At 50.3% G+C, this 21101-nt stretch overlaps 7 protein-coding genes, 1 long non-coding RNA gene and 1 other non-coding gene across 11 annotated transcripts; 5 read left to right on the forward strand and 4 right to left on the reverse strand.

Moving 5' to 3' along the window:
* The first annotated feature begins 90 nt into the window (after positions 1-90).
* vtnb (vitronectin b) lies at positions 91-2157 on the forward strand. Of its 2 annotated transcripts, none has more exons than XM_049743636.2 (8): positions 91-301; positions 360-476; positions 546-800; positions 905-1044; positions 1150-1306; positions 1368-1526; positions 1591-1914; positions 1985-2157. In XM_049743636.2, the coding sequence occupies exons 1-8, from the start codon at positions 91-93 to the stop codon at positions 2119-2121; spliced, it is 1500 nt and encodes a 499-aa protein (XP_049599593.1). In that variant the 3' UTR covers positions 2122-2157. The 2 variants fall into 2 exon arrangements, with proteins under 2 accessions (XP_049599593.1, XP_049599594.1); XM_049743637.2 differs by having other exon boundaries at positions 549-800.
* Positions 1157-3847, reverse strand: LOC125982740 (uncharacterized). The gene is made up of 3 exons (XR_011088197.1): positions 3276-3847; positions 2681-2740; positions 1157-2092 (listed from the first exon to the last, which is right to left on the reverse strand). It is a non-coding gene; the product is annotated as an uncharacterized lncRNA (long non-coding RNA).
* Positions 2304-2377, reverse strand: trnat-agu (transfer RNA threonine (anticodon AGU)). The gene has a single exon. It is a non-coding gene; the product is annotated as a tRNA-Thr (tRNA).
* Positions 3080-6750, forward strand: aldh3a2b (aldehyde dehydrogenase 3 family, member A2b). The gene is made up of 11 exons (XM_049743684.1): positions 3080-3224; positions 3845-4007; positions 4115-4346; positions 4740-4825; positions 4913-5121; positions 5190-5307; positions 5369-5510; positions 5571-5737; positions 5830-5929; positions 6040-6281; positions 6348-6750. Exons 2-11 carry the CDS (start codon positions 3846-3848, stop codon positions 6378-6380), a joined length of 1491 nt encoding a protein of 496 aa, XP_049599641.1. The 5' UTR covers positions 3080-3224; position 3845; the 3' UTR covers positions 6381-6750.
* A 65-nt stretch (positions 6751-6815) lies between these two features.
* Positions 6816-9102, forward strand: LOC125982716 (carbonic anhydrase 4-like). Its single transcript, XM_049743702.1, has 8 exons — positions 6816-7035; positions 7524-7571; positions 7631-7795; positions 7964-8109; positions 8217-8309; positions 8369-8435; positions 8498-8661; positions 8725-9102. Exons 1-8 carry the CDS (start codon positions 6978-6980, stop codon positions 8896-8898), a joined length of 915 nt encoding a protein of 304 aa, XP_049599659.1. The 5' UTR covers positions 6816-6977; the 3' UTR covers positions 8899-9102.
* Positions 9103-9207: 105 nt separating this feature from the next.
* Positions 9208-13555, reverse strand: asl (argininosuccinate lyase). Of its 2 annotated transcripts, none has more exons than XM_049743654.2 (15): positions 13418-13555; positions 11567-11761; positions 11416-11499; positions 11194-11348; positions 11048-11125; positions 10908-10985; positions 10768-10820; positions 10627-10689; positions 10443-10557; positions 10287-10371; positions 10157-10216; positions 9943-10026; positions 9788-9868; positions 9606-9712; positions 9208-9522 (listed from the first exon to the last, which is right to left on the reverse strand). In XM_049743654.2, exons 2-15 carry the CDS (start codon positions 11711-11713, stop codon positions 9378-9380), a joined length of 1335 nt encoding a protein of 444 aa, XP_049599611.1. In that variant the 5' UTR covers positions 11714-11761; positions 13418-13555; the 3' UTR covers positions 9208-9377. The 2 variants fall into 2 exon arrangements, with proteins under 2 accessions (XP_049599611.1, XP_049599610.1); XM_049743653.2 differs by lacking the exon at positions 13418-13555 and adding an exon at positions 12014-12416.
* crcp (calcitonin gene-related peptide-receptor component protein) lies at positions 12555-14238 on the forward strand. Its single transcript, XM_049743724.1, has 6 exons — positions 12555-12648; positions 13024-13060; positions 13208-13306; positions 13490-13584; positions 13652-13709; positions 14031-14238. Exons 1-6 carry the CDS (start codon positions 12641-12643, stop codon positions 14157-14159), a joined length of 426 nt encoding a protein of 141 aa, XP_049599681.1. The 5' UTR covers positions 12555-12640; the 3' UTR covers positions 14160-14238.
* Positions 14239-14795: 557 nt separating this feature from the next.
* tpst1l (tyrosylprotein sulfotransferase 1, like) lies at positions 14796-17991 on the forward strand. Its single transcript, XM_049743680.2, has 6 exons — positions 14796-15166; positions 16077-16575; positions 16690-16848; positions 16927-17180; positions 17256-17448; positions 17526-17991. The coding sequence occupies exons 2-6, from the start codon at positions 16168-16170 to the stop codon at positions 17559-17561; spliced, it is 1050 nt and encodes a 349-aa protein (XP_049599637.1). The 5' UTR covers positions 14796-15166; positions 16077-16167; the 3' UTR covers positions 17562-17991.
* Positions 17992-17993: 2 nt separating this feature from the next.
* On the reverse strand, positions 17994-21070 carry htatsf1 (HIV-1 Tat specific factor 1). Its single transcript, XM_049743661.2, has 9 exons — positions 20876-21070; positions 20275-20433; positions 20006-20213; positions 19886-19933; positions 19650-19804; positions 19348-19511; positions 19089-19275; positions 18878-19015; positions 17994-18769 (listed from the first exon to the last, which is right to left on the reverse strand). The coding sequence occupies exons 2-9, from the start codon at positions 20431-20433 to the stop codon at positions 18524-18526; spliced, it is 1305 nt and encodes a 434-aa protein (XP_049599618.1). The 5' UTR covers positions 20876-21070; the 3' UTR covers positions 17994-18523.
* Between the last annotated feature and the right edge of the window lie 31 nt (positions 21071-21101).

Here is a 21101-nt window from a genome sequence, read left to right on the forward strand (position 1 = left end):
CACACGGATCAGTGTGCATTTGATATCGATTGACCCCCGCTAAGCAAAAAAATCAAACATGACCTTTGGTGTTGTGGAGTAGCTGGACCAATGGGACGGCAGAACATCCAGAACATCCCGTCTGCTTGTTTTTCATCGTTGTCCTGTTGCCACTTTGAACTCAGACTCGTCGAATCCTCTTGTGGGAACTATCACCGCTCAACGTTTGACGGCTTCTTCTCATCTTCACTCGGCGCCATGAAGACGCTAAGTATCTTCATCGTGGTGATGATGGTGATGGATGCCACCTTGGCTGCAGACGGTACAACAACTCACATCTTCATTGTTACGACATATTTTCAACATGTCCGTGTTTGCAGAGACGTGCTCTGGTCGCTGCGGTTCTTTTGACCCGTTGAAGAAGTGTCAGTGTGATTCCATGTGCGTTTACTACGGAAGCTGCTGTGATGACTTTGTCAAATTGTGTCCCAAGAAAAGTGAGTGACCTTCAAGTGTGTCCTCATTTGAAGACGCTCAGGTGTTTCTCACCTGTTTCTGTCCTTCAGCAGCACGTGGTGACACGTTCGAAGAAGCTGAAGACAACCAAACTACGTTGGAGACACCGGTGGACGTGTTGGCCCTGACTGCGGAGCCGACCAGCTCCAGCGCGGTGCTGACCACCTCCGAGGAACCTTGGCCTCCGCGTCCTACAATGCAAGAACCCACGGGGCCACCTGCCGACCGAGACGCAGCCATCTGCAGCGGGCGGTCCTTTGACGCTTTCCTGCAACTGAAGAATGGATCTGTGTACGCCTTCAGAGGTACGCCCCCTGCAGGAGAGACATGACATGTGCATTTGGACTCATTCATGTGAACGGACACTGTGTTAGCATGATTGAGATCTGGAGTGTCGGGTTGCTTGCAGGAGAATATTTCTTTGAGCTGGACGACATGGCCGTGCTTCCCGGCTATCCCAAACTGATCGTGGATGTTTGGGGAATGCCGGGGCCCGTGGACGCCGCCTTCACGCGCATCAACTGCCATGGCAAGTCGTACATTTTTCAGGTGAGCAGCAAAAATATCATCTGAAGAACTTCCAAGCATTTGGGAATCAGTCAGCAAAAATAAAACTCTCAACCTCCCGCCCGCCTGCCTGCCGGTGTCCCTCAGGGAAGGAAGTACTGGCGCTTTGAAGGTGACGTCCTGGACGAAGGTTTCCCCAGGGACATTTCAGAAGGCTTCGACGGGATTCCAGACGACCTCCACGCCGCCTTCGCCGTGCCGGCGCCCAATCACCGGCAAAAGGAGAAGGCCTACTTCTTCAAAGGTACGCCACACAAGAACCGGCGTGAAGGTACAGGTGCACTTTTCACACGTGTCCTTCTCAGGTGATCAGTATCACGTGTACGAGTTCGTCAACCAGCCTACCCATCATGAGTGCGTCCAGATGAGTCTATCTTCACCTTCGCTCTTGTTCTCACGCTATACCGACCTCTTCTGCGACCAAAGTCTGGACGACCTCTTTGCCGAACTCTTCGGGGCCGCAGGTCAGACTCGGGGTTCTGCGCCCGCATAGCCCGTCCTCATCCTCAACTTCATCTCAATCTTCAGCCGGCAGCCACTCAGCAGGTCCGCGGTCCATCAGAATGAACTGGCCAGGCATCAGCCCCCCCGTGGATGCGGCCATGGTGGGGCGCGTCTTCTTGAGCCCCAAAGCCACGCCGCAGCCGCCATCCGCTAGGAGGCAAAAGAAACGCAAGTGGAGGAAGCCCAGCAGGAAGTCCCGACGCAGGCAAACTCGCCAAGCGCTTTTCGACTTTTGGAGCGGCATGTTTGACTACAGCGACGAATCACTGGAGGCCGCCACCTTGCCGCCGATGGAAGTGCAGACGCCCGTTAGCACGCCCAGTCAATACGTCTACTTCTTCAAGAGAGGTGAGTTGTCGTGCTCGCTGCGATGTGTGTACACGCATGTAATGGCATGTGCGTGTTTCCCCTTGAACAGATCAGTACTACAGAGTGGACCTGCGGACCAAACGCGTGGCTCAGGTCGTCCCGCCTTACCCGCGTTCCATTGCCAAGTTCTGGCTGGGCTGCCAGCAGGAAGACACTCCTGACGCCACACATGCCGAGAAGAGATAAAATAATGACATAAATAAACACACTGACTAAATAAAAGGATAGGTAGCATTGTGGATTATTTTTTTCTTGTTAAGATACCTTGGTTAATATTAAGTTATTTTATTTATAAGTAACATTTTGTCATGGAAAATACTGTGATTAATGACGCAAGGTTTTTGTTGCGCAAGGTAAGCGCGTTGAAAAGGCACCGCTGGGATTCGAACCCAGGATCTCCTGTTTACTAGACAGGCGCTTTAACCAACTAAGCCACGGCGCCGTGTAGGGATGAGAAGAGTTATTTCAGGGGCAAGCCTGCAATACGACGCGTGGGAATGTCCGCTTGTGATAAGGAATTATATTTTTTATATTTTTGCCCTTGAAATGGCCGAGTTAGGGTAAGAGAATTCAAATCACATTGCGAGTCACAAAACGCATTTTCAATTTCAGATACGCACCATGCAAAAAAAAACCAAATACAAAGTCCACATTTCACGCTTCCAACTTAAATCTAATACGACATTTCAAATTGTGGCATATTCTGAGTAACACTCAACATCTGATATGAAGTGTAACCTCTTACCTGATAAGAACAGTACCCGATTGACGTGTTGGTGACCTTTGACACATGAACTTTGTGACCCTGTTTGAAGAAATTCTTGTCTCAAATTCACGTGGCAAAAACACGGGTACGTGATGACGTCACTCAACTAAGCTGGTTTCTTGCATTTAGCTGTATTGTTTTCTTAAAACTGCTTAGTCAAATACATTTTTCCTCATTTTTAAAAGTCATTTGCATTCATTACCTATCATTTTAACGGACTAAGTGTAAATAATAAAATACAATTTGACATTTAATATAATTTAAAGCTCTAAAATACGTACTACAATATTAAACAAATATGTGAAATTAATTTTATGAAATAACGCTCATTTTGCAATCTGACTGGACGAAACCAAGCGGCGTGGTGTCGTAAAATCTCAGACCCCGCCCACTATGAGGCGGGCATAGCGGGGCTGTCATTCCAAGTCAAGACCGCTACAGTCCGCTCGACTCCGACTGGTCGTCGGACTAGTCGCACCGTTAACGACGAACTCGCACCCACGCACAAGCAGAATTGCACAAGGTAAGCCTTCCACACGCCCACGCAAATGTTCCGGTTCGGACTTGTACTCGCCTGAGGGACTACTTTTAGTCGCGGAAGTGCGTGCAAGCTCGCACAGAACAAAAAAACAGTCGAAAACAAAGATCCGCTGCTCGAGCCCCTTGCGCTTTTATATGAGTCAAGCGTTTACTTGACTTTATGACGTTTTAATTTTTATTTTTTTTTACCTTATTCTATGTGTGCGCGCGTACGTGTCGGCGACGAGCCTCCTCTCAAGTGCGCGTGCGCGTGACAGTGTGTTTACATGACGCTCGCACGCACGGGTGTCCTGGAGGACAAGCAGCGACATCCAGGAGGGAGATGTTGTCTTCCAAAGTTGTTAAAGTTCCTTTTGGGAACGCAGCAAAAACCTTTGTGTTTCTTACTTGGCCGAGCAATACTCCAAAAAGTTGAACCACAGAGAGCAGAAAAGAGCAAAGCTTAGCTCGATCTTTGTCCTACTAAGGAACACGTGTTCCATCTTGTGCTGACTAAAGATCTGCTAGTGAATGATTGCAACCGCAGTCAACAGAACCTCCAAAAAGAGTCGACAGTATTCGTATTTGGTTGCTAACCTGGTACTCTTGGCATGTATGTGTCAGGATGTCTCGCGAACAGCAGGTGGTGGCGGCTGCCAGGCGGGCTTTTGAGACGGGCCGCTCCAGATGTCTGGAGCATCGTGTCCGGCAGCTGAAGAACCTTCAGCGTTTCCTGACCGAGCGCCGGGATGACATCGCCCAGGCTATCAAGAAGGACCTCAACAAGGTAGACAGATAGATGCCTTTACAAATGCCTGTTTGAAAAGGGACAAAGTCCGAATCGGTCACAAATCTCCAATGGAGCTTTGAGCTGACTCTCGGTTTGTGGCTCAGAGCCCGCTGGTGGTCCAGATGTACGAGACGCTGGGCCTGGAGGAGGAGATCGGCCTGGCCATCCGCAAGCTGAAGGAGTGGGCGGCGCCGCGGCCGGTGGAGAAGAACCTTATGACCGTGTCGGACACAGTCTACGTGAAGGCCGAGCCTCTAGGCTTAGTCTTGATCATCGGCGCCTGGAACTACCCGTGGGCCGTCACCTTGCAGCCGCTCGTTGGCGCCATCGCCGCCGGTAAGTCGATAGCGCTTGGCAGCATGTTGGTAGCTAAACTAACCTAGTTTTAAATCTCGCCGATATGCGTCCAAAGGCCAAATGGGCTAATAATTGCCTGCTTCTAAACTCTGTGCAAGCTTTTCTACAAAATCAACCTCCATTTTAAGGTCGACTAACTTTTCTGCAATATCGACTTCTCACCATCCCCCGCTCATTTGCATTTATACATAGTTCTCATGAACACACGCAGGTTGTTATGTAAATTTTGTGTGTCATGGTAATCCCAAGTGTAAAGTGTGCGTTAGCATGACACTACAAGGGGGTTGGGGGGGGGGGGGGGGCACTGCACCACCCCCTCCCCCCTCAGCTGCTTGTGAAGCTCAACCACTCACGAGGTGACGCTCGTTGCAGGTAACGCGGCAATCATCAAGCCGTCGGAGGTTTGCGTGCACACGGCCAAGGTGATGGACGAGCTGCTGCCACTCTACCTGGACAAAGTAAGACATCTATTTGGTCACTTGTGGAAGACCTCCTTGCAATCATGACATCACAATAATGCTCAATTAAATTTTCGTGTCATGCAGGAGCTCTACCCGGTGGTAACAGGGGGCGTGCCCGAGACACAGGAGCTACTGCGTCAAAAGTTCGACCACATCTTCTACACGGGGAACAGCGCCGTGGGAAAAGTCATCATGGCGGCGGCCGCTGAGCATCTGACACCTGTCACGTTGGAGCTAGGCGGGAAAAGTCCGTGTTACATCGACAGCAAGTGCGACGTCACCATCGCCTGCAGGTAGCTCCAACTCGCCCCCCCACCCCTTTGAGGAACAGCATCTTGCTACTTCCTTGCTCCGTGTGCAGACGTGTGGCGTGGGGCAAGTTCACCAACTGCGGGCAGACCTGCATCGCGCCCGACTACATCCTGTGTGAGCCGGCTATTCAGCAGCGTGTCATCCAAGAGCTCCAGAAGGCCATCAAGGTAAGGCAGAAGCTCCTGGGTGGTGGGACTCCATCGTCAATTGATGTCTCATTTCTGACAGGAGTTCTACACGGACAATCCCAAGACGTGCCCGGACTACGGCCGCATTATAAACCAGCGCCACTTCAAGAGGATCATCTCCATGATGGAGGATAGTACCATCGCTGTGGGCGGAGACACCGACGAGGAGGATTGCTTCATAGGTGACGCTTTCACGTGGACGACGGGGTCCACTTGAGCACTAACACAACTTGTGGGTCCAGCTCCCACAGTGCTACGGGACGTCAAGCCCGACGCCAAGGTAATGCAGGAGGAGATCTTTGGACCTCTGCTGCCCATCCTCACGGTTGATGGCCTGGATGAAGCCATCCGCTTCATCAACAAAGGCGAGAAGCCTCTGGCCCTCTACATCTTCTCCAATGATGACAAGGTACCACACCTGCAGACCTTACTTAACTGTTTAGGGCCGAAGCGAGCTTGCTACGTCAAACTTTGCTAACACGTTTGCCATCCTGGCTGAAGGTCATCAAGAAAATGAGGGACGAGACCTCCAGCGGAGGACTTTTGGCCAACGACTGTCTGGTGCACTTCTCGGTCAACTCGCTGCCTTTTGGGGGCGTTGGTAGGCGCACACACCCTCTTGATAAGATCCAACCTTTAGACCTTCACCTAGCACAAGTTGCCACTGCCAGTGCTGGCCACTAGAGGTCACTGTGGCTTCCTTTTCTGCAGGTAACAGCGGGATGGGCTCCTACCACGGCAAGCACACCTTTGACCAGCTGAGTCACCTGCGAGGATGCCTCATCAAGGCACTTAAGATGGAGGGCATGAACAACATGCGCTACCCACCTCACACAGCCAGCAAGCTGGGTTGGGCACGCTTCTTCGTGCTCAAGGGCTTCAACTTCGGCTTGATTGGACGCCTGATGCTGCTGTTCGCTGCCGCCGCCGTGCTGGCCGCCATCGCCGTCCAGGTCAGAGCAGCCGTAAATCGAAGTTGAAGAAGGCCTTACCTGCTGCGTATTTCTGCTGTTTTGCAGAAGTATGACCTGCCGCACAAGTTCTACCGTTGAGGTGTCCTCAGTGCCCGCAACCGACCAATCACTTTACACAATATTTGCACGCACGTCATATAGTGCAAGCGAAGGTCTAGCTGCTAATTCCTAACATTTCAATGTCCGTGATGTCATTCTGATTTGAACTTTTATCAACAACCTGCTTTTAAAAAGGTTTTTATGCTCAACAAAGCTTTTAAGTCCGTTTCATTTCATAAGTCCGCGTCTAGCTTTAAGTTTCCAAAAGTTTCAGACTGACCAATCGTCGCTGTCTTTTTTTCTTGTTAATTGTAGTCGCTGTAGTTTTACAGCACAGGATTGTATTTTGATAATCCATAAAAGAATATATAACTACATAACAATGTAATTAAAATTATCATTGTAATCAAATACATCCATATCTGCCTCTGGAGTGATTTTTCATGGTGTACTGAATGAATAAAAAAAAAGTCCAACTGCAGATGAAATTTGCAATGATGTGACTTGGCCTGCAGGGGTCAGTGTTTACATGCTAAAGTCAAAAATAGAGCCTAATGCACACCTACCTGTTGGAGGTGAGGTGACAAAGCAGTGACAGCAGAGGAAAGGTCACTCAGCTTCTGTTGGGAGTCCATCATGGATCTTCTTCTGTGCCTGATGCTTGCTCTTGCTCCGTTCTTCTGTCCGTGTGCAGGTAGGACTTTTTGTGAGCTTTATTTCATTTTGAAGTAGAAATGCAGAGAGGTAAGTCAGGAGTATTGGAACTTGGCAAAAATCAAGAATTGGAGATAAGGAAGCTTTCTAGTTTATATTATGGTTGAGTTCCACGGCACAAGGAGGACTTCAGGAAAGTGCCCATACACGTGTCCCAATATTTTGGAGCATTAGACCACTCCAGTTGATTAATTTGTGAGATATATTTTTTTATGGCTGTGGATGTTGGGAACGCAAGTGTGCATTCATGCACACACACACCTACACACAATAGGTGTCTTGTCCTGAGGTGAGTTCAGTCTCACAGGTGTGTGTGAGGGGAATAAAGAAAACAATGGGCATTCATTAAGCTCGGAAAAGATGGAGGAGGGGACGGCACAGTGAGCCAGATGAGAAGTGGAGAAGACCTCATAGGTGGCACAGATCCCTGACCACGGGAAAGCTCAGAAGGTGTGTGTTTGTGTGTAGGTGGGTGGTGTTACGAGAACCAGCACTCCTGTGATGCCACTTGTAAAGGTAAGCGTGTACCTAATCAAGCGTCCCGATGCTACGAGCGTGACGGTTTTGGGGTTCAGACCCGAACAGGTGGTCTTTGGACTTCCCTCACTGCGGCGGACTGCGCCAGTCGCCCATCAACATCGTCAGCAATAAAGTTCACGTCAACACGGCGCTGCCCCCGCTGGAGTTCATAGGTCACGATGAGCGGATCAACATCACCGTGGAGAACAAAGGACATTCGGGTAAACGCGGGATGAAGCAAAAATCCCGTCCCAGTGTAGGGCGGTTCGGGAGGATTCCATTCCTCATCATGGACAAGAATGGAAAACTCCCGAACCACGAGCCAGGGGAGAAGAAGGGGCCAAATGAGTGACTTCTTGATCTTGTTCTCTCCAAACATTTTGCTTCAGCTCACTTCCACCTGCCCCAATCGGTGCGTCTGACCGGAGGCGCGCTCCCGGGCCACTACCGGGCCGCCCAGTTCCACTTCCACTGGGGGGCTAGCGGAAGCCCCGGGTCGGAGCACACCGTGGACGGAGAGCGATTGCCCATGGAGGTTTGCCAGTGCACTTGCAAATAAACATCAAGTCAGATCCACCGACTTCCACCTTGAAAATATCTTCCAAGCTTTCCATGTTACCACCTTCCTCCAATACATTCTAGCTTCACATCGTCCACATCAAGGAGCCGTACGGATCCCTGATTGAAGCCGAACATGACATGGCAGGAATCGCTCTGCTGGCCTTTCTCTTTGAGGTACACACGTAGTAGCGCCAAAGTGTCAGCACGCAGCTGACATGAAGTTCTACTGACAGGAAGTTAGTGACGATCACCCTCACCTGGACGCCATCATAAATGCTCTGGGACAAGTCCGCCACAATGGTAACCGGCGCTCCTCTAACTTTTTCCGCCTTGCCCTCATCTGCGCCTTCTTTCCCATCCAGGCTCCACGACACTCGTGTCCGACTTCAAGCTGAGCGATATCGTCCCTCCGTCCGGGGAGCTGCACGCCTACTACCGCTACGTGGGCTCCATGACCACGCCCGGATGCGAACAAGCGGTAGCCTGGACCGTCTTCCTCAAGACGCTGCCCATCAGCAGTCGGCAGGTAGGCGGGCGAGGGTGGTGGGGTCACGTACCGTGCAGTCACAATGGGCGTGTTCCTCGTTAGTTGGACGCCATCGTACGGCAGTGCCTTTTCTGGACGGGTCAGCCCATGACGGACATCTTCAGACCTACACAGCCGCTGGATGGACGGGTGGTGTACCGCTCCAACTCAGCTGTGCGCCCACGCTTCGCCGCCTTCTCGGCCCTGCTCGCCACGACCGCCGCGCTCATCCATTGACGCGCATACACAGAGCAAAACATTTGTTACTCCGCTCCACAAATGACAAACCCAAGTTCACCATCACAACTTTTAAGAAATGGAGAAATTGGATTCTGCTTATCATACATCTATCATTTCTGTGCTCATAGTACTCATATTTATAAATCGTTATGAAAAGATTCAGATGTGTATGTAAAATATGGAAATGAGATTTTTTTTCAATCGTAAAATAAAATTGATTTTGAAATTACATTATGCACAAATATTGACTGAATTATTTATTTATTTTTTTTTCATTAAAGCCGACTAACAAAATTATTACAGGACTTGAGAAAGACTAATAGTCTTTAATAGTCACTTTATTAGGGACACCACACATTGGACCAAAGAGTTCATCAATGGGCTTTGCTTTGATTCATTTGACTGATACCAAGTGAAGACTTTTTTTCACGTTTGATTTTGCTTCACTAATTGAGGCGAGAGTGCCGGTGCGGCGTTTACGTTTTCTGCAGTGCCACCCAGGCGCGTAGGTGTTCTACCTGAGCGCGCACGCTGCTCTCGGCCGTGCCGCCCGGGGCGCTGTACTGCTCCACGCTGGACTCGTAGTCCCACACAGACGCCACGTCGCCTTCCAACAGCGGGCTGTCCGCATGCAAACAAACACAACATACGATCACCATGAGTATGTGTGGGCGGGCCCACGTGCACACGCACGACCCAACCACCTGATGGCCTTGAGGTCCTCGCGGGCCAACTGGTTCAATGGGACCTTTTTGGATTCGGCCGTGAAAACCACTTTGCCAGCCAGTGCGTGAGCTTCCCTGAAGGCCACCTGGAGACACAAGATGGATGGAAAAGCTCTCACTCTGGTGAAGGCTTTTATCTGCATGTACGGATTTGCACTCACCCCCTTCCTCACGAGGTAGTAGGCCAGATCGGTAGCCAGCATGTCAGCACTGAGTGCCGCCTGCATGGCGCCGGCGTCGATCTGAAAGACCAAAGACCTCTGAGTTACCTCAGAGCGAGCAAGAGCTTTGCTAAGGCATCCCGGCGTCTGCTGACCTTCAACGTGGAGATGACACCAGCGGTGACCTGGAGGACGGCCAGGATGGAGTCGTAGCAATCGAACATGGCCTCCTTGTCCTCCTGAGGGGAACAGCACAAAACAAAAGTACAGTTGACTCCCATCTCGGAGGTGTTCATGTCATAATCTTCATCCTGGAGTCATAAATCAAAATGTAGATGGAACATGAGGAGATGAGAAGGAATGTGGTACCTGCAGGTCTTTGTTGTAGGTGCTGGGAAGGCCCTTCAGCGTCATCATGAAGCCTGTGCACTAAAACAAAAACAAATTTTGGAGGAGGCCGCAAGCTTGGTGAACGAGCAAAAAAAGTAGGAGGTCTTACTCGGCCAAAGATTCGTCCTGCCTTGCTCCTGATCAGCTCCAGACTGTCGCCGTTCTTCTTCTGGGGCATCAAGCTGCTGCCCGTGCTGCGGCACACAAACGAGAGACGTTGGCTTCTTCTGAAGGGGGGGCGACACGTGAGGCGTTGGCGGCTAACCTGTAGGCGTCGGCGAGTGTGACGAAGGAGAACTCTTTGGTGCTATAGAGCAGGAGGTCCTCGGCCACCTTACTCAGATGAGTCGCGCACAGCGAGGCCCAGAACAGGAACTCGGCTGCCTCACACGCGCATCAAAGAAATCAGACGCTGGGACGGGCGGCCGGTGAGGCGCCGACGAGCATACCGACAAAGTCTCGCTGGCCGGTGGCGTCCATGCTGTTCAGGCTGACCTCGTCGAACAACAACTCTGTCAACAACAACACAACATTTAGCGTCCATTGAACCAAGTCGATGCCAGCAACGACACGCGTGACACCATTCGGACCTTTCCTCAGAAGCTCCCTGTCGATGGCGAAGGGAGTCCCGGCGATGGCGCCGCTGAAAAGCACAGGAAGCGATGCGGTTAAGACAAGGGACTTGAACGTGAGGATCTTGCAGCGTTGCTGGTGGCTGCGCTGCTCCTACCTGCCCAGGGGCAAGACGTTGACACGCTTGCTGATCTCCCGCAGCCGCTCCACGTCCCGCTGCAAAGCCACGGCGTGACTTCCCGAAGACAAAACCATGAATACAAGTTGTCCTTTCTTCTTAACAGCTTTTGCACTCACCTCAGCATCCAGTGGCTCCATCTGATTGGCTGAGCTCGCTGCATGTGGGTGTAACCAGGAAACAGGACCTTTATCTCTCTAGATGGAGGAACCGCTAGTTAGGAAGCCATTCCCAAGGTGGCGGCGGATGGTGTGCGCCATCTTACACTGCGGCGCGCTCCACCATGGCGGAGATGAGGAGGAGGGCCTCGTTTGTCAGCGTGGCGATGGCGTCACGCAGCCACAAACGCATGTCCGTCACTACCTGGTCGTTCCTGCTCCTGCCCGTGTGAAGTTTCCCTGCAGCAGGGCCAATCAGCTCCTGCAAGCCCACACATCGTTTCTAATACATTTTTACCCAGGAAGGGACGGTGAGATGAACGACTCACCTTAAGTCTGCGTTCATTGGCAGTGTGGATGTCTTCATCGCCGTCTTTGAGCACGAAGGTGCCTTTGCTCCACTCCTCGCTGACCTGAAAGCACAGCGCCGGTATCGTCAACATATCACGTCATTGCGGTGTGGGCTGGATGTGCGAGTACCTGGTCCAGGCCTTGCAGGATCTGTTCCATCTCTTCAGCGCTGAGCAGTTGGGCCCGATGCAGAGCCTTGGCGTAGGCTTTGCTGCCTCTCAGGTCGGCGTCCCACATCCTCTTGTCGTACGATACCGACGCGTTAAAGCGCTCCATTGTTGGGTCGATGGCGCCCACAAAACGACCCCCCCACAGCTTGGACCCCTGACACACACACACACACACACACACACACAATGTGACAGAAATTGCTTGACAACTTCAGTTTGTATAGCCTATTTTTTGTCCAACCGCTTAAAAGGGAACTCAAAATATTTGGGTGCTATTTGACATACCTTGCCAATAAATTGTTTCTTTTGCGGATTTGAAAAAAGATAGATAACATTTGGGAAGGCAGCCCCAAAATCGACTACACGTTTTCGTGTGTAAAACAAAAAAGGTGGATGAGTTGCTTACCTCAGCAGTCATCTCGGAACACAGCTGAATTCTCGGGGTCAATAGAAACCGATAAATGAGCAAAACCGGTTTGCCTTGTTCACAACGAATGAGAAAAAGAAAAGAAAAGGTGTAGAAAAAAACAACTTTCGTATCTTTTTACTCACGGCACCTGCTGTGAAACTTTACAGACGTTTTGTTTTTTTGTTTTTACCAGAACACTTGTAGCTAGTCCTGAAAATTAAACTCGCCGCAATGAACAAATGCTCCTGAAAAGTCTTCGGGTGATAGACTGATGGTCGACATAAAGAAATAAATCCAAGTAGATATAAAATGGTCAATAAATTAAATCCGTGCAGTAAATATTTGTGACATCGCCCGTCAAGCCAACGTGGAAACTGATGGCACAGCTGCTTGCTTGTTGTGGCCTAATGCATCCTGGGATATTATCAACCCATTATTAAAATAAAAAAATAAAATAAAACACAAAAGCGCTCCAACTAGAGTTTCGTCTCAAACGAAGTTTTATTTTTTAACAATTGACATATTTAGCTGTTACTAAATCGGCTGTTTTGCTACCACGGAACTAAACATCTGAGGTCGTTTCGGGCGGACTTATTTTTGTAAGGCACCAACACGCCTGGCAACATGGAAGTGTAAGTCAAAAAAGGGCTCATGGTTTTTTGGATATATCTCATTCGTACACAGAAAAGATGCTATAATTGTTGTAGGAAGCAATATTGATGATGAAACTTTATATTGCATCACCCTTTCCGCTGATTGATCGATTGACAAAGATTAACATATACGATCCTTTTTAAATTTAATCTATTGTTTTTGTAGCGTGACATTTGATTAAAACGTTTTCAACACCAGATTACAGAAAAAAAAACATGCATGCATCCATCCATTATCCGAACCGCCTATTTATTTTTGGAAATTATGGACAAAACAACACACGATATTAATAATCGTACCGCTACAGTGAATATTCTAATTCCATGAGTCAACTTGTAATATTTTCTTCTTAGGAAAAACGCTAATGCTGCCATGCTCAGCAACTATGAGGTGAGGCAAATCGCTCCATCTTGCTTTTATACACTTAAATGTTATTAATAGGATGTTGCTTGAGTAAACGTTTATCAATTATTTTGTGAAATATGCGCACAGTCACATGGATGAGTTGAAATGCAATCCCGTATATTTGTTTGTTAGGTGTTCCAGCTGCTAACTGACCTGAAGCAAGAGAAAAAGGACAGCGGCAAGAGCAAACACAGCGCCGGGCAGCAGAATCTTAACACCATTATGTATGAGGTTAGCACGTTACATGTGTCTTCATGTCAAGGAATATGAAAAATAAATAGAATAGTAAGATCATTGCAACATTACTTTTGACATGCATGGCAAACAAGGAGCCCTTCTTACCCCACAAGTTGCTCTCACTTGTATGTTGCAATACGTTGTCACTTCCCACCAGTCACCCTTTTGTGTCGGCAGACGCTCAAGTACTTGTCCAAGACGCCGTGCAGCCGCCAGCGTCCTGAGATGCTCGAAGCCTTTCTGTCCACCATGATGCGGCACAAACTCACAAAGTCAGTCCCGGCTCTGGAAAATAAGTTGTTGTCATGTCACCTTGATACATTTTCACATCTTGGCCAGGGCTGAGAAGCTGCAGTTACTCAACCACCGACCGCAGACTGCCGTGGAGATGCAGCTGGTGAGTCTTTTCACTCTGGTCACAACAAGGAACAGCGTTATTGATTGTTCTCCAGTGAAGGTCATGGGCAAAACCACCCTAAAAAGTAAATGTTTTTTTACTGCAAGGAACAGTTGTTGCTGATATGTCCACTAGAGGGCGCTCTGACTCCAATGAGCACTTCTCATTGAATTGATACTGCAGCTCTTGTGAAGGCGAAAAGATGCCAAATTGGGGTCAATGTGGGCCATGAACCTAAATGAGTTTGTTAAAGATAGCTGGCCTCACTTTTGATTGTCCTTGTGGCAAGCATTATCGTGATTGTGTGTGTTTGCACCCGAGATGGTGGAGGAGAGCGAGGAGCGTCTGTCAGAGGAACAGATCGAGGAGCTCATCCAGATCATTTCAGAAATTCTACCCGGCGATCCGGAGCAGGAAGACGCAGCGGCTGCCGATGGGGAGGCGGCGTGAGCTCCTTCATCTGAACTGGGAGCGCCCACTTTCTTTGCAAGGAAGAGAACATTTTATTTTATAAAGACATTGGAATGTATTTTGTCTTCTTCATGCAGTCTTAGTTCCACAAAGTTACTGATGATTTCAAACGTGGCAAAATCAAGAGATACAGTCGAATGCACTTTTACACTTTCTTCAATCCAATTCCAAATTCCAAACATCAGCATGAGGCATGATAATGTCAATTTTGTGCCTGGACAAACACGTCTTTATTGTTGTAAATGAGGTTATTAGTTGCCGTTGGCTGGAAACGGAGAACGGCAGAAGACGTGTCCTCCAAGCAGTGTGCTAATGTTTGCTTTGACAACAACAGTCCAGATAAAAAAAATTGTCTCATTCCAGAAAAAAAAATCGATCTCCGTCATTTGCATCACTTCCCGTGTGACTCTTGAGCCATCTGCTGGCACAAATCAATCATCCATTATTTATTGACATGCATTATCGAGTGTAAGGATGCAGACTGCGCATGTGCGCGTCCAACGCTCATGTTTAAGGGACAATCAAAAAGTAGGACGAATTACTTGAGGTGGGCTTAGCTCTCAGGAAACGTCCCCGGTGAGCTTTTAGCGAGAACGTAACCGATCGATGAACTGAAATCTTTTTGGTCTCGAGTACGGAAGTGGAAGGGGAAGGGGGAAAAAAAAACAAAAAGCGTTCTACTATGGCGGAATTGCCATTTAAGAGCTCCACCAATGGGGAGGATCTAAACATGCGGGCGTCCAATCAGAATCGAGCTTTCCCCAAGGGGGCGACTTGCTTTTTTCTGCCTTTTTTTGCTCCATCCTCTTCGGCAATTGGTGCCTCACGAGTACTCGTATAAGATTTACAAGCGGTCGCCAGCAGCAGCGACTGGAAACTTGGATATTCCTCGCCGCTTCTTCGTGACTACATGGCCAAGGCATTTCCGCTGCAGTAGCAAAGCTGAGAGCTTCGCAACGATTGTGCTCCTTCGGTAGGAGGCTCGGGTAAGTCGTCCATCCGAGCTGAACTCACGACGTCTGGCTAGCTGGCTCGTGTCTGGACTAGCTTCTTACACTTCGCCTTTTCGGGCCTGCTGTCTGGCGATGGCTCACCTGGAGGAGGCTCGTCGGGTGCCTGTCCAGATGTGGCGCTGCCGCCAGGCCTCGGCGATGGCGCGCACGGGTAGCTCGGAGCAAATTGACCTGTTGATGGCGCTGCTCTTAAATCGTCGTCGTCACGTAATGGAGCACACGTTCAGTCGTCTTTGCTTTCCAGTGGTTGTTTGGTGCAGCCCGAGGTCACTTGCAACTGTTGACTAGTTCATATGACGTCACTTTGTTTAGGTTCAAAACAACCTAGACGTTAGGATCAAAGTTTTCATTTGCACATATTGGATCTATACGTTCGGAACCAGCTAAGGCGTAGCGACTGTGAAGCTCCTCAGACCTCATATGACCGCACACAAGGAGGCTCAGAACCAGCTCAAAAGTGGGTGGTGAGGCTCCTCAGCTCACATAAGGGGAGTTGTCAGCATCAGTGCAAGCAGAGATCCTCCAGACAAGAAAGCCCTTTTGTGCTCAGGTTAACAAGTGGAAGCTCCCTGGTCCAGTGAGCCCCCGAGTGTCGCAGTGTTGTACTTGAAAAAAAGAGGAAGCGCCTTCGTCAGCACATCGGAGCGGTGTGAGAATGAGGAAGTTTGCGGTTCTGTCAGGTCGATAGGAACGTGATCCACTGGCTCGGCCAAATTGTCAATGATGTGTAATTAGCGAAGGCGCGGTGTTGGCTCGAGGGTGTTGAGAACTCCACTCCTCTTACATTCCCCCGAGGACCAAGCCCAGCGCTTGGGTGGTTGCTCCTCAGGACCGGCCCGGCGAAGTGTGCTTGTGACGCAGATGGCCTCTTTTATGCTTTCAGGTGGACACAATGGATGTGGGCCTTCACCTGAGCGTGCCGGCGGGCCCGTAACCTTTCCAGCGGAACTCGCGAATACCCAGTCCGGATAAAGATGCGAGTGAGCCGCTCCAACGTCCTGCTGGGGTGTGTGCTCCTTTGCTCCGCCTCCCTGCTCTACCTGGGCTTGAGTGGGTTGGACTGCCCCCCCGCAAGCCGGCGCTCCCGCTGGGCAGAACTCCATCGGGGCTCGGGCAATCCCAACGCTTCGCTGGGCGAGCACCTTCCTGAAGACACACCCCTCATCTTCATCGGCGGCTTTCCCCGCAGTGGCACCACCCTGATGCGGGTCATGCTGGATGCCCACAAGGCCGTGCGCTGTGGGGAGGAGACCCGCGTCATCCCCCGACTGCTCACCATGCGCGCCTCCTGGAGCCGCTCCGCCAAGGAGCGCTTACGCCTGGACGAGGCCGGTGTCACCGACCAGGTCCTGGACTCGGCCGTGCGCGCCTTCCTCCTCGAGGTGATGTCATCACGGACATGACTGTGGGGACGTCTCGTATTTACGTTACAGCTGGGGGCATCATCCTTGTGGTTGTTGACATTTTTGTTGCTGGCCAACGTATATGTGCTTCAGGTTATCGTGGGCCACGGCGAGCCGGCGCCTCGTCTGTGCAACAAAGATCCCTTCGCCTTGAAGTCGCTGACTTACTTGGCTCACATCTTCCCTAAGAGCAAGTTTGTCTTGATGGTGCGAGACGGACGTGCCTCGATACACTCCGTCATCTCACGCAAGGTGAGCCCCCGTTGCCGTGTGCTAGCAAAGCGCTGTGTGGTGCCCAATGAGTCTGACCTTGAGTCCGGTGTCCCTCAGGTGACCATCTCGGGCTTCGACCTGAACAATCCACGCGACTGCCTGACCAAGTGGAGCAACGCGGTGGAGACCATGTTCAACCAGTGCGTGGCGGCCGGCCCCGAACGCTGTCTGCCAGTGCGCTACGAGCACTTGGTGCTGCATCCTGAGCGCGAGATGCGTCAGCTGCTGCGCTTCCTGGAGCTCCGCTGGGACCCGGCCGTTCTGCACCACGAGGAGCTCATTGGGAAAGCCGGCGGCGTCTCGCTCTCCAAGTGAGTCGGGGTCTTCGGGGTACTGCCAGAAACTGCACAAGGCAAATCATTTGCATGTTTTGTGACGCATGCTAGGGTGGAGCGCTCAACGGACCAAGTCGTGAAGCCGGTGAACACTGAGGCGCTGGCCAAGTGGGTGGGCCACATCCCCGACGACGTGGTGGAGCACATGGCCGAGGTGGCGCCCATGCTGGCACGACTCGGCTACGACCCACGGGCTAACCCGCCCGATTATGCCCGCGCGCCGCCGCTCTCCAACCCGGCGCTGGTAAATCACAGTGTCACAATATCTTAGCCTACCTGTCACTGAACGGCTTTGTTGCCTCTCGCTCGTTTTCTCCTCAGCCTTGGAAGGTGGCAGAACCTTCCGGAGCTGTTTAGAGAACAGAAGGCAGCGGAACTTTCTGGTCGCTACAACGTGCAAACGCTGCGGATCCCAGATGCACCTTAAAGGCACTCTTCCTGTACCGCCCCGCCCGCCTGCCCACCACAGCTCGCCAACATCTTTCTGCCTTTTTTTTTTTTTTTTTTACTTTCCCCCCTTCTTTCTTGTGGCTGTTTGTGGACTCGTACGACATCCGTTGTCGCCGTCGTGGATCTGCAAGATCTGTGACCTCATTGCCAATGTGAACCACTCGCTGGACTTTTTAAAGACTATTTTCTTAATAAATTATTACGAAAGAGCGATGGGCTCCCTTTCCGGTGGCGGGCGGGCGGGTCTCATCGCTCGAGCATGTCGACACGGTCTCATTACTGCACAGCTCGTCTACGTGGTTACAAACGAGTCAATAATAAACACAAATCAAAAACACATCATGGAGGTGTTGCTTTATTTAGCAGTTAACTGTTAGCATTAAGATGGCGCACCTGAATCCATGGACATATTCACATTTGTGACCCGACGCCCTGTTTACTTCCTAACATGAGTTGAGAAGAAAACTAATCTTCCCACACTGGAAGCAGTTCTACAAGCTCATTTACATCAAATCCATGAATTGGAAAGTGGAGGGTACCTTGAGATAAGAGTGTCTTCACTTATAAAATGAGGAAAAAAAGACTCTGCTAGCCACCTCAAGCAGAAAGAATTATTTTTGCTTCATTTGATTTTGCCGAATGCCAAACTTGCCCTTTGTTTTTTTCTGACGTGACTGTAATGTATTGTAATGTTTCATTAATTTAGCAATCTTGATTCAAGTTGACCTTTGCTGTTAGGTTAACTGTATGTCGTAATATGATGAGGTAATTTTCAGAGTCTAAATGATAACTTTCATGAAAATGAATTTGACGTGATTTAAGTGGACGTGTGAAGCTACTTGGTGAAGTCTCGGTTCCGGTCTCGCCCGTCAAGCGTTGTCATCGTCATCGCTCCCCGCCAGGCTGCTGTCGGTGGACTTGGCATCATCGTTGTCATCCTCTTTTTTGCCTTCCTGCGTTTTGTCAGGCTGTGGCGTGTTTTTTGGCGGTGCGGCGCTGGACGCCTCTGTGGCGCCACCCGGTGGGAGCTTGGGACCTCCACCCTGCTGCGCCCCCTCCAGGAAAGACGACCAACCTTTCAGGCGCTCTTCACGTTCACGGCTCGTCTCCTCCACCTTCACAAGCACAAACGGTATCATCACCATGACAACGACAAACTGTGTGTGTCTTCATCGATGAAGAAGCCAATTGTGTATCCAAAGGAACCCCCCACACACACACACCTGATAGTCGGTGGTGCCGTCCCACAGCTGCGCGGTAAGCTGGCGACCTCCGAACCAGCGCCCGTGGAAGGACAGGATACAGGCGTCGGCATGCTCCTGCTCCTTAAAGGCCACCGAGGCCACGCCGTCCGGATGCCTCTGCCCGAGCACAACAACCGCTACCAGCTGGCCGTCTCACGCGGCCAATCGGACGCCGGCGTCGGCCACTCACGTCGAACAGGATGACCTTCTTGACCTCGCCGAACTTCTCGCACTCTGAGCGCAGGTCTTCGCGATATTCGTTCAGAACCAGAGGGTCCTCCTCAAAGTCAGTCGGATGAAACATATTCCTGATGATGACGACCTTTTCGTGTCGCTTCCTGGCGTCTCCTTGCTTCTCGGGCCTCCAGTCCAACTGCCTGCTCGGACACAACCGCGCAACACGTTAACGTCGCAATGACGGGATGCACGCGCACGTACATGGTGCCCACTTTTGCTGCATCTGCATCTTCTTGCGGTAGTCCTTGTTCTTTTTCTTCTTCTTGCTGGCGTCGTATTGGCCTTTGAGTTGGAAGCGAGCCACCTCCACGTGCACTTTGTAGCCTCTGATTTCTGACTCGTCCATAAGACGCACAGCCAACTCCACCGACTCCCTCTGAACACCCACACAAACACACAAATTTCATCACATTGGTTTCAACGATAGAAACAAATCTCTAATGTTCTGCTCCATAAAAACAACTTGCACTCAAAAGAATTCAGATTCCCATTAGAGGATGTAGGCTGACACGACCTTGAGGTAGCAGCAGAGTCCGTCTCCTTTCAGGTTGCCCTCTTTGTCCTTGTACAGTTTGACTTTGTAGTCTTCAGTGATGGGGTCTCTCATGACGATGCCGCACTTGGACATCAGCTCCACAAATTCCTCAGTGCTGGTGTCTGGGGGCAGGCCTGCAATCAAGCGACGGCCAATCAGGGAAAGAGGACAAAAACAAAATGGCATCAAGCACAAACGGAAAGCGCATAACCCACCGGACACGTACACGTTGGTGTTCTTGGTGTCCTCCATGTCGAACCAGCCTGAAACACACATTGGACATGCCGCCATGATTAGCATTAGCACCATCACTGTCGTCATCATCATGGCTTCACCTGGATCTGGTTTCCTCTTTTCTCCTTTGCGCTTGCCGTCAACGCCTGTGCTTGTCTGCTGCTCCGATATCGGCTCTTCCTCAGCTGCCGGCCGCTTCTCCGCTTCTGTGGCGACGGGCTTAGCGGCGGCGGCAGCATTGGCGTCAGGGTTGCCTTCCTGATTGAAGCCGTAGTTAGCCTGGTAAGCCGCCATGAAGTCCTCTGTAATCTGCACACAACATGGTCAACGCGGGATTCTCAAGACACGCGATTACGGCGTGCGGTCATACTTTGGGGAACCAAGCTTTCTTGTCGTGGTCCCAGTCGTACACTGTGCCGTCGTTGGGGTCCGTGTACGTGAACGGATTGGAGGCACCATGGCTCGTCTTGCTGTACAGCTCCTGAAGGCGGAGCTGCTCCTCAAACTCCTTGTTGGCCTCGCCGCTCATCTGCGGCCACAGCGTCATAATCATCAACAACACTGCTTAATTGAGTTAAATCATCGAATAATATGTCTGTAAATTATCTGTCAGTTACTATTTTTAATGAATCAATAAATCGGATAAAGTTTTCATTTCTTTATTGAAAAAAAAACAGGATAGTAAGAGTGCAAATAATGAACAGAAAACAAATACTTATTAAATCCAATATTTATTCAGTGAAATTCTAATGTAAATATGAAAATTTCATGTATTTAATTTCAAATATTCTTCTCAATGAATTTAATCTAATTTGCACCACCCTCACTCGTAAGCGCAATTTAATGCTCTGCTCTCCGTGTCAACAAACTGAGAAGGACTTTGGAAGTTATTTTGGTGCATGGACGTGTTTTCTATTTTGAACAGCACACGCGCAATTGATGCTAACTTAGCATCACTGCGTTAGCCTTGCCTTTCTGCAGCGTTGGACGTCTGAATGGCGGCGAAAAGCTGCGGGGGTCAGCGCAACGAGCTCCTCGTTGGCATTCTTTTGGAACTAAAAGCTTTCGTTGGTATTTCTTGACGAATAAAGACGCTGAGCTAATGTTTTGTTCGAGGCTTCATTCGTGGTGAGGCTTGAATGAAGCTCTTCCGGCGCCAAAGTCCAACTGCGCATGCGTGTCTATTCTAAGACTCGG

Source organism: Syngnathus scovelli, chromosome 15, assembly GCF_024217435.2.
Source record: "Syngnathus scovelli strain Florida chromosome 15, RoL_Ssco_1.2, whole genome shotgun sequence".
Lineage (NCBI taxonomy): Eukaryota > Metazoa > Chordata > Actinopteri > Syngnathiformes > Syngnathidae > Syngnathus > Syngnathus scovelli.

Coding starts and splice junctions, on each gene's coding strand:
- aldh3a2b (XM_049743684.1), top strand. CDS start 3,846: ATGTCTCGCGAACAGCAGGTGGTGGCGGCTGCCAGGCGGGCTTTTGAG. Junction 4,347..4,739: donor CGTTGGCGCCATCGCCGCCG/GTAAGTCGATAG, acceptor CGCTCGTTGCAG/GTAACGCGGCAATCATCAAG. Junction 5,930..6,039: donor GCTGCCTTTTGGGGGCGTTG/GTAGGCGCACAC, acceptor CCTTTTCTGCAG/GTAACAGCGGGATGGGCTCC.
- tpst1l (XM_049743680.2), top strand. CDS start 16,168: ATGCGAGTGAGCCGCTCCAACGTCCTGCTGGGGTGTGTGCTCCTTTGC. Junction 16,576..16,689: donor TGCGCGCCTTCCTCCTCGAG/GTGATGTCATCA, acceptor TATGTGCTTCAG/GTTATCGTGGGCCACGGCGA. Junction 17,181..17,255: donor GGCGGCGTCTCGCTCTCCAA/GTGAGTCGGGGT, acceptor GACGCATGCTAG/GGTGGAGCGCTCAACGGACC.
- htatsf1 (XM_049743661.2), bottom strand. CDS start 20,433: ATGAGCGGCGAGGCCAACAAGGAGTTTGAGGAGCAGCTCCGCCTTCAG. Junction 19,934..20,005: donor AAAGAGGAAACCAGATCCAG/GTGAAGCCATGA, acceptor TGTGTGTTTCAG/GCTGGTTCGACATGGAGGAC. Junction 19,016..19,088: donor AGAAGGTCATCCTGTTCGAC/GTGAGTGGCCGA, acceptor GTGCTCGGGCAG/AGGCATCCGGACGGCGTGGC.
- asl (XM_049743653.2), bottom strand. Junction 10,372..10,442: donor ACACTCGCCGACGCCTACAG/GTTAGCCGCCAA, acceptor TGTGTGCCGCAG/CACGGGCAGCAGCTTGATGC. Junction 10,027..10,156: donor CCTACAACAAAGACCTGCAG/GTACCACATTCC, acceptor TGTTCCCCTCAG/GAGGACAAGGAGGCCATGTT.
- LOC125982716 (XM_049743702.1), top strand. CDS start 6,978: ATGGATCTTCTTCTGTGCCTGATGCTTGCTCTTGCTCCGTTCTTCTGT. Junction 7,572..7,630: donor CTGTGATGCCACTTGTAAAG/GTAAGCGTGTAC, acceptor TTTGGGGTTCAG/ACCCGAACAGGTGGTCTTTG. Junction 8,310..8,368: donor TGCTGGCCTTTCTCTTTGAG/GTACACACGTAG, acceptor TTCTACTGACAG/GAAGTTAGTGACGATCACCC.
- crcp (XM_049743724.1), top strand. Junction 13,585..13,651: donor ATGCGGCACAAACTCACAAA/GTCAGTCCCGGC, acceptor CATCTTGGCCAG/GGCTGAGAAGCTGCAGTTAC. Junction 13,710..14,030: donor CTGCCGTGGAGATGCAGCTG/GTGAGTCTTTTC, acceptor TTTGCACCCGAG/ATGGTGGAGGAGAGCGAGGA.
- vtnb (XM_049743636.2), top strand. CDS start 91: ATGGGACGGCAGAACATCCAGAACATCCCGTCTGCTTGTTTTTCATCG. Junction 1,307..1,367: donor GAAGGCCTACTTCTTCAAAG/GTACGCCACACA, acceptor TGTCCTTCTCAG/GTGATCAGTATCACGTGTAC. Junction 1,915..1,984: donor CGTCTACTTCTTCAAGAGAG/GTGAGTTGTCGT, acceptor CCCCTTGAACAG/ATCAGTACTACAGAGTGGAC.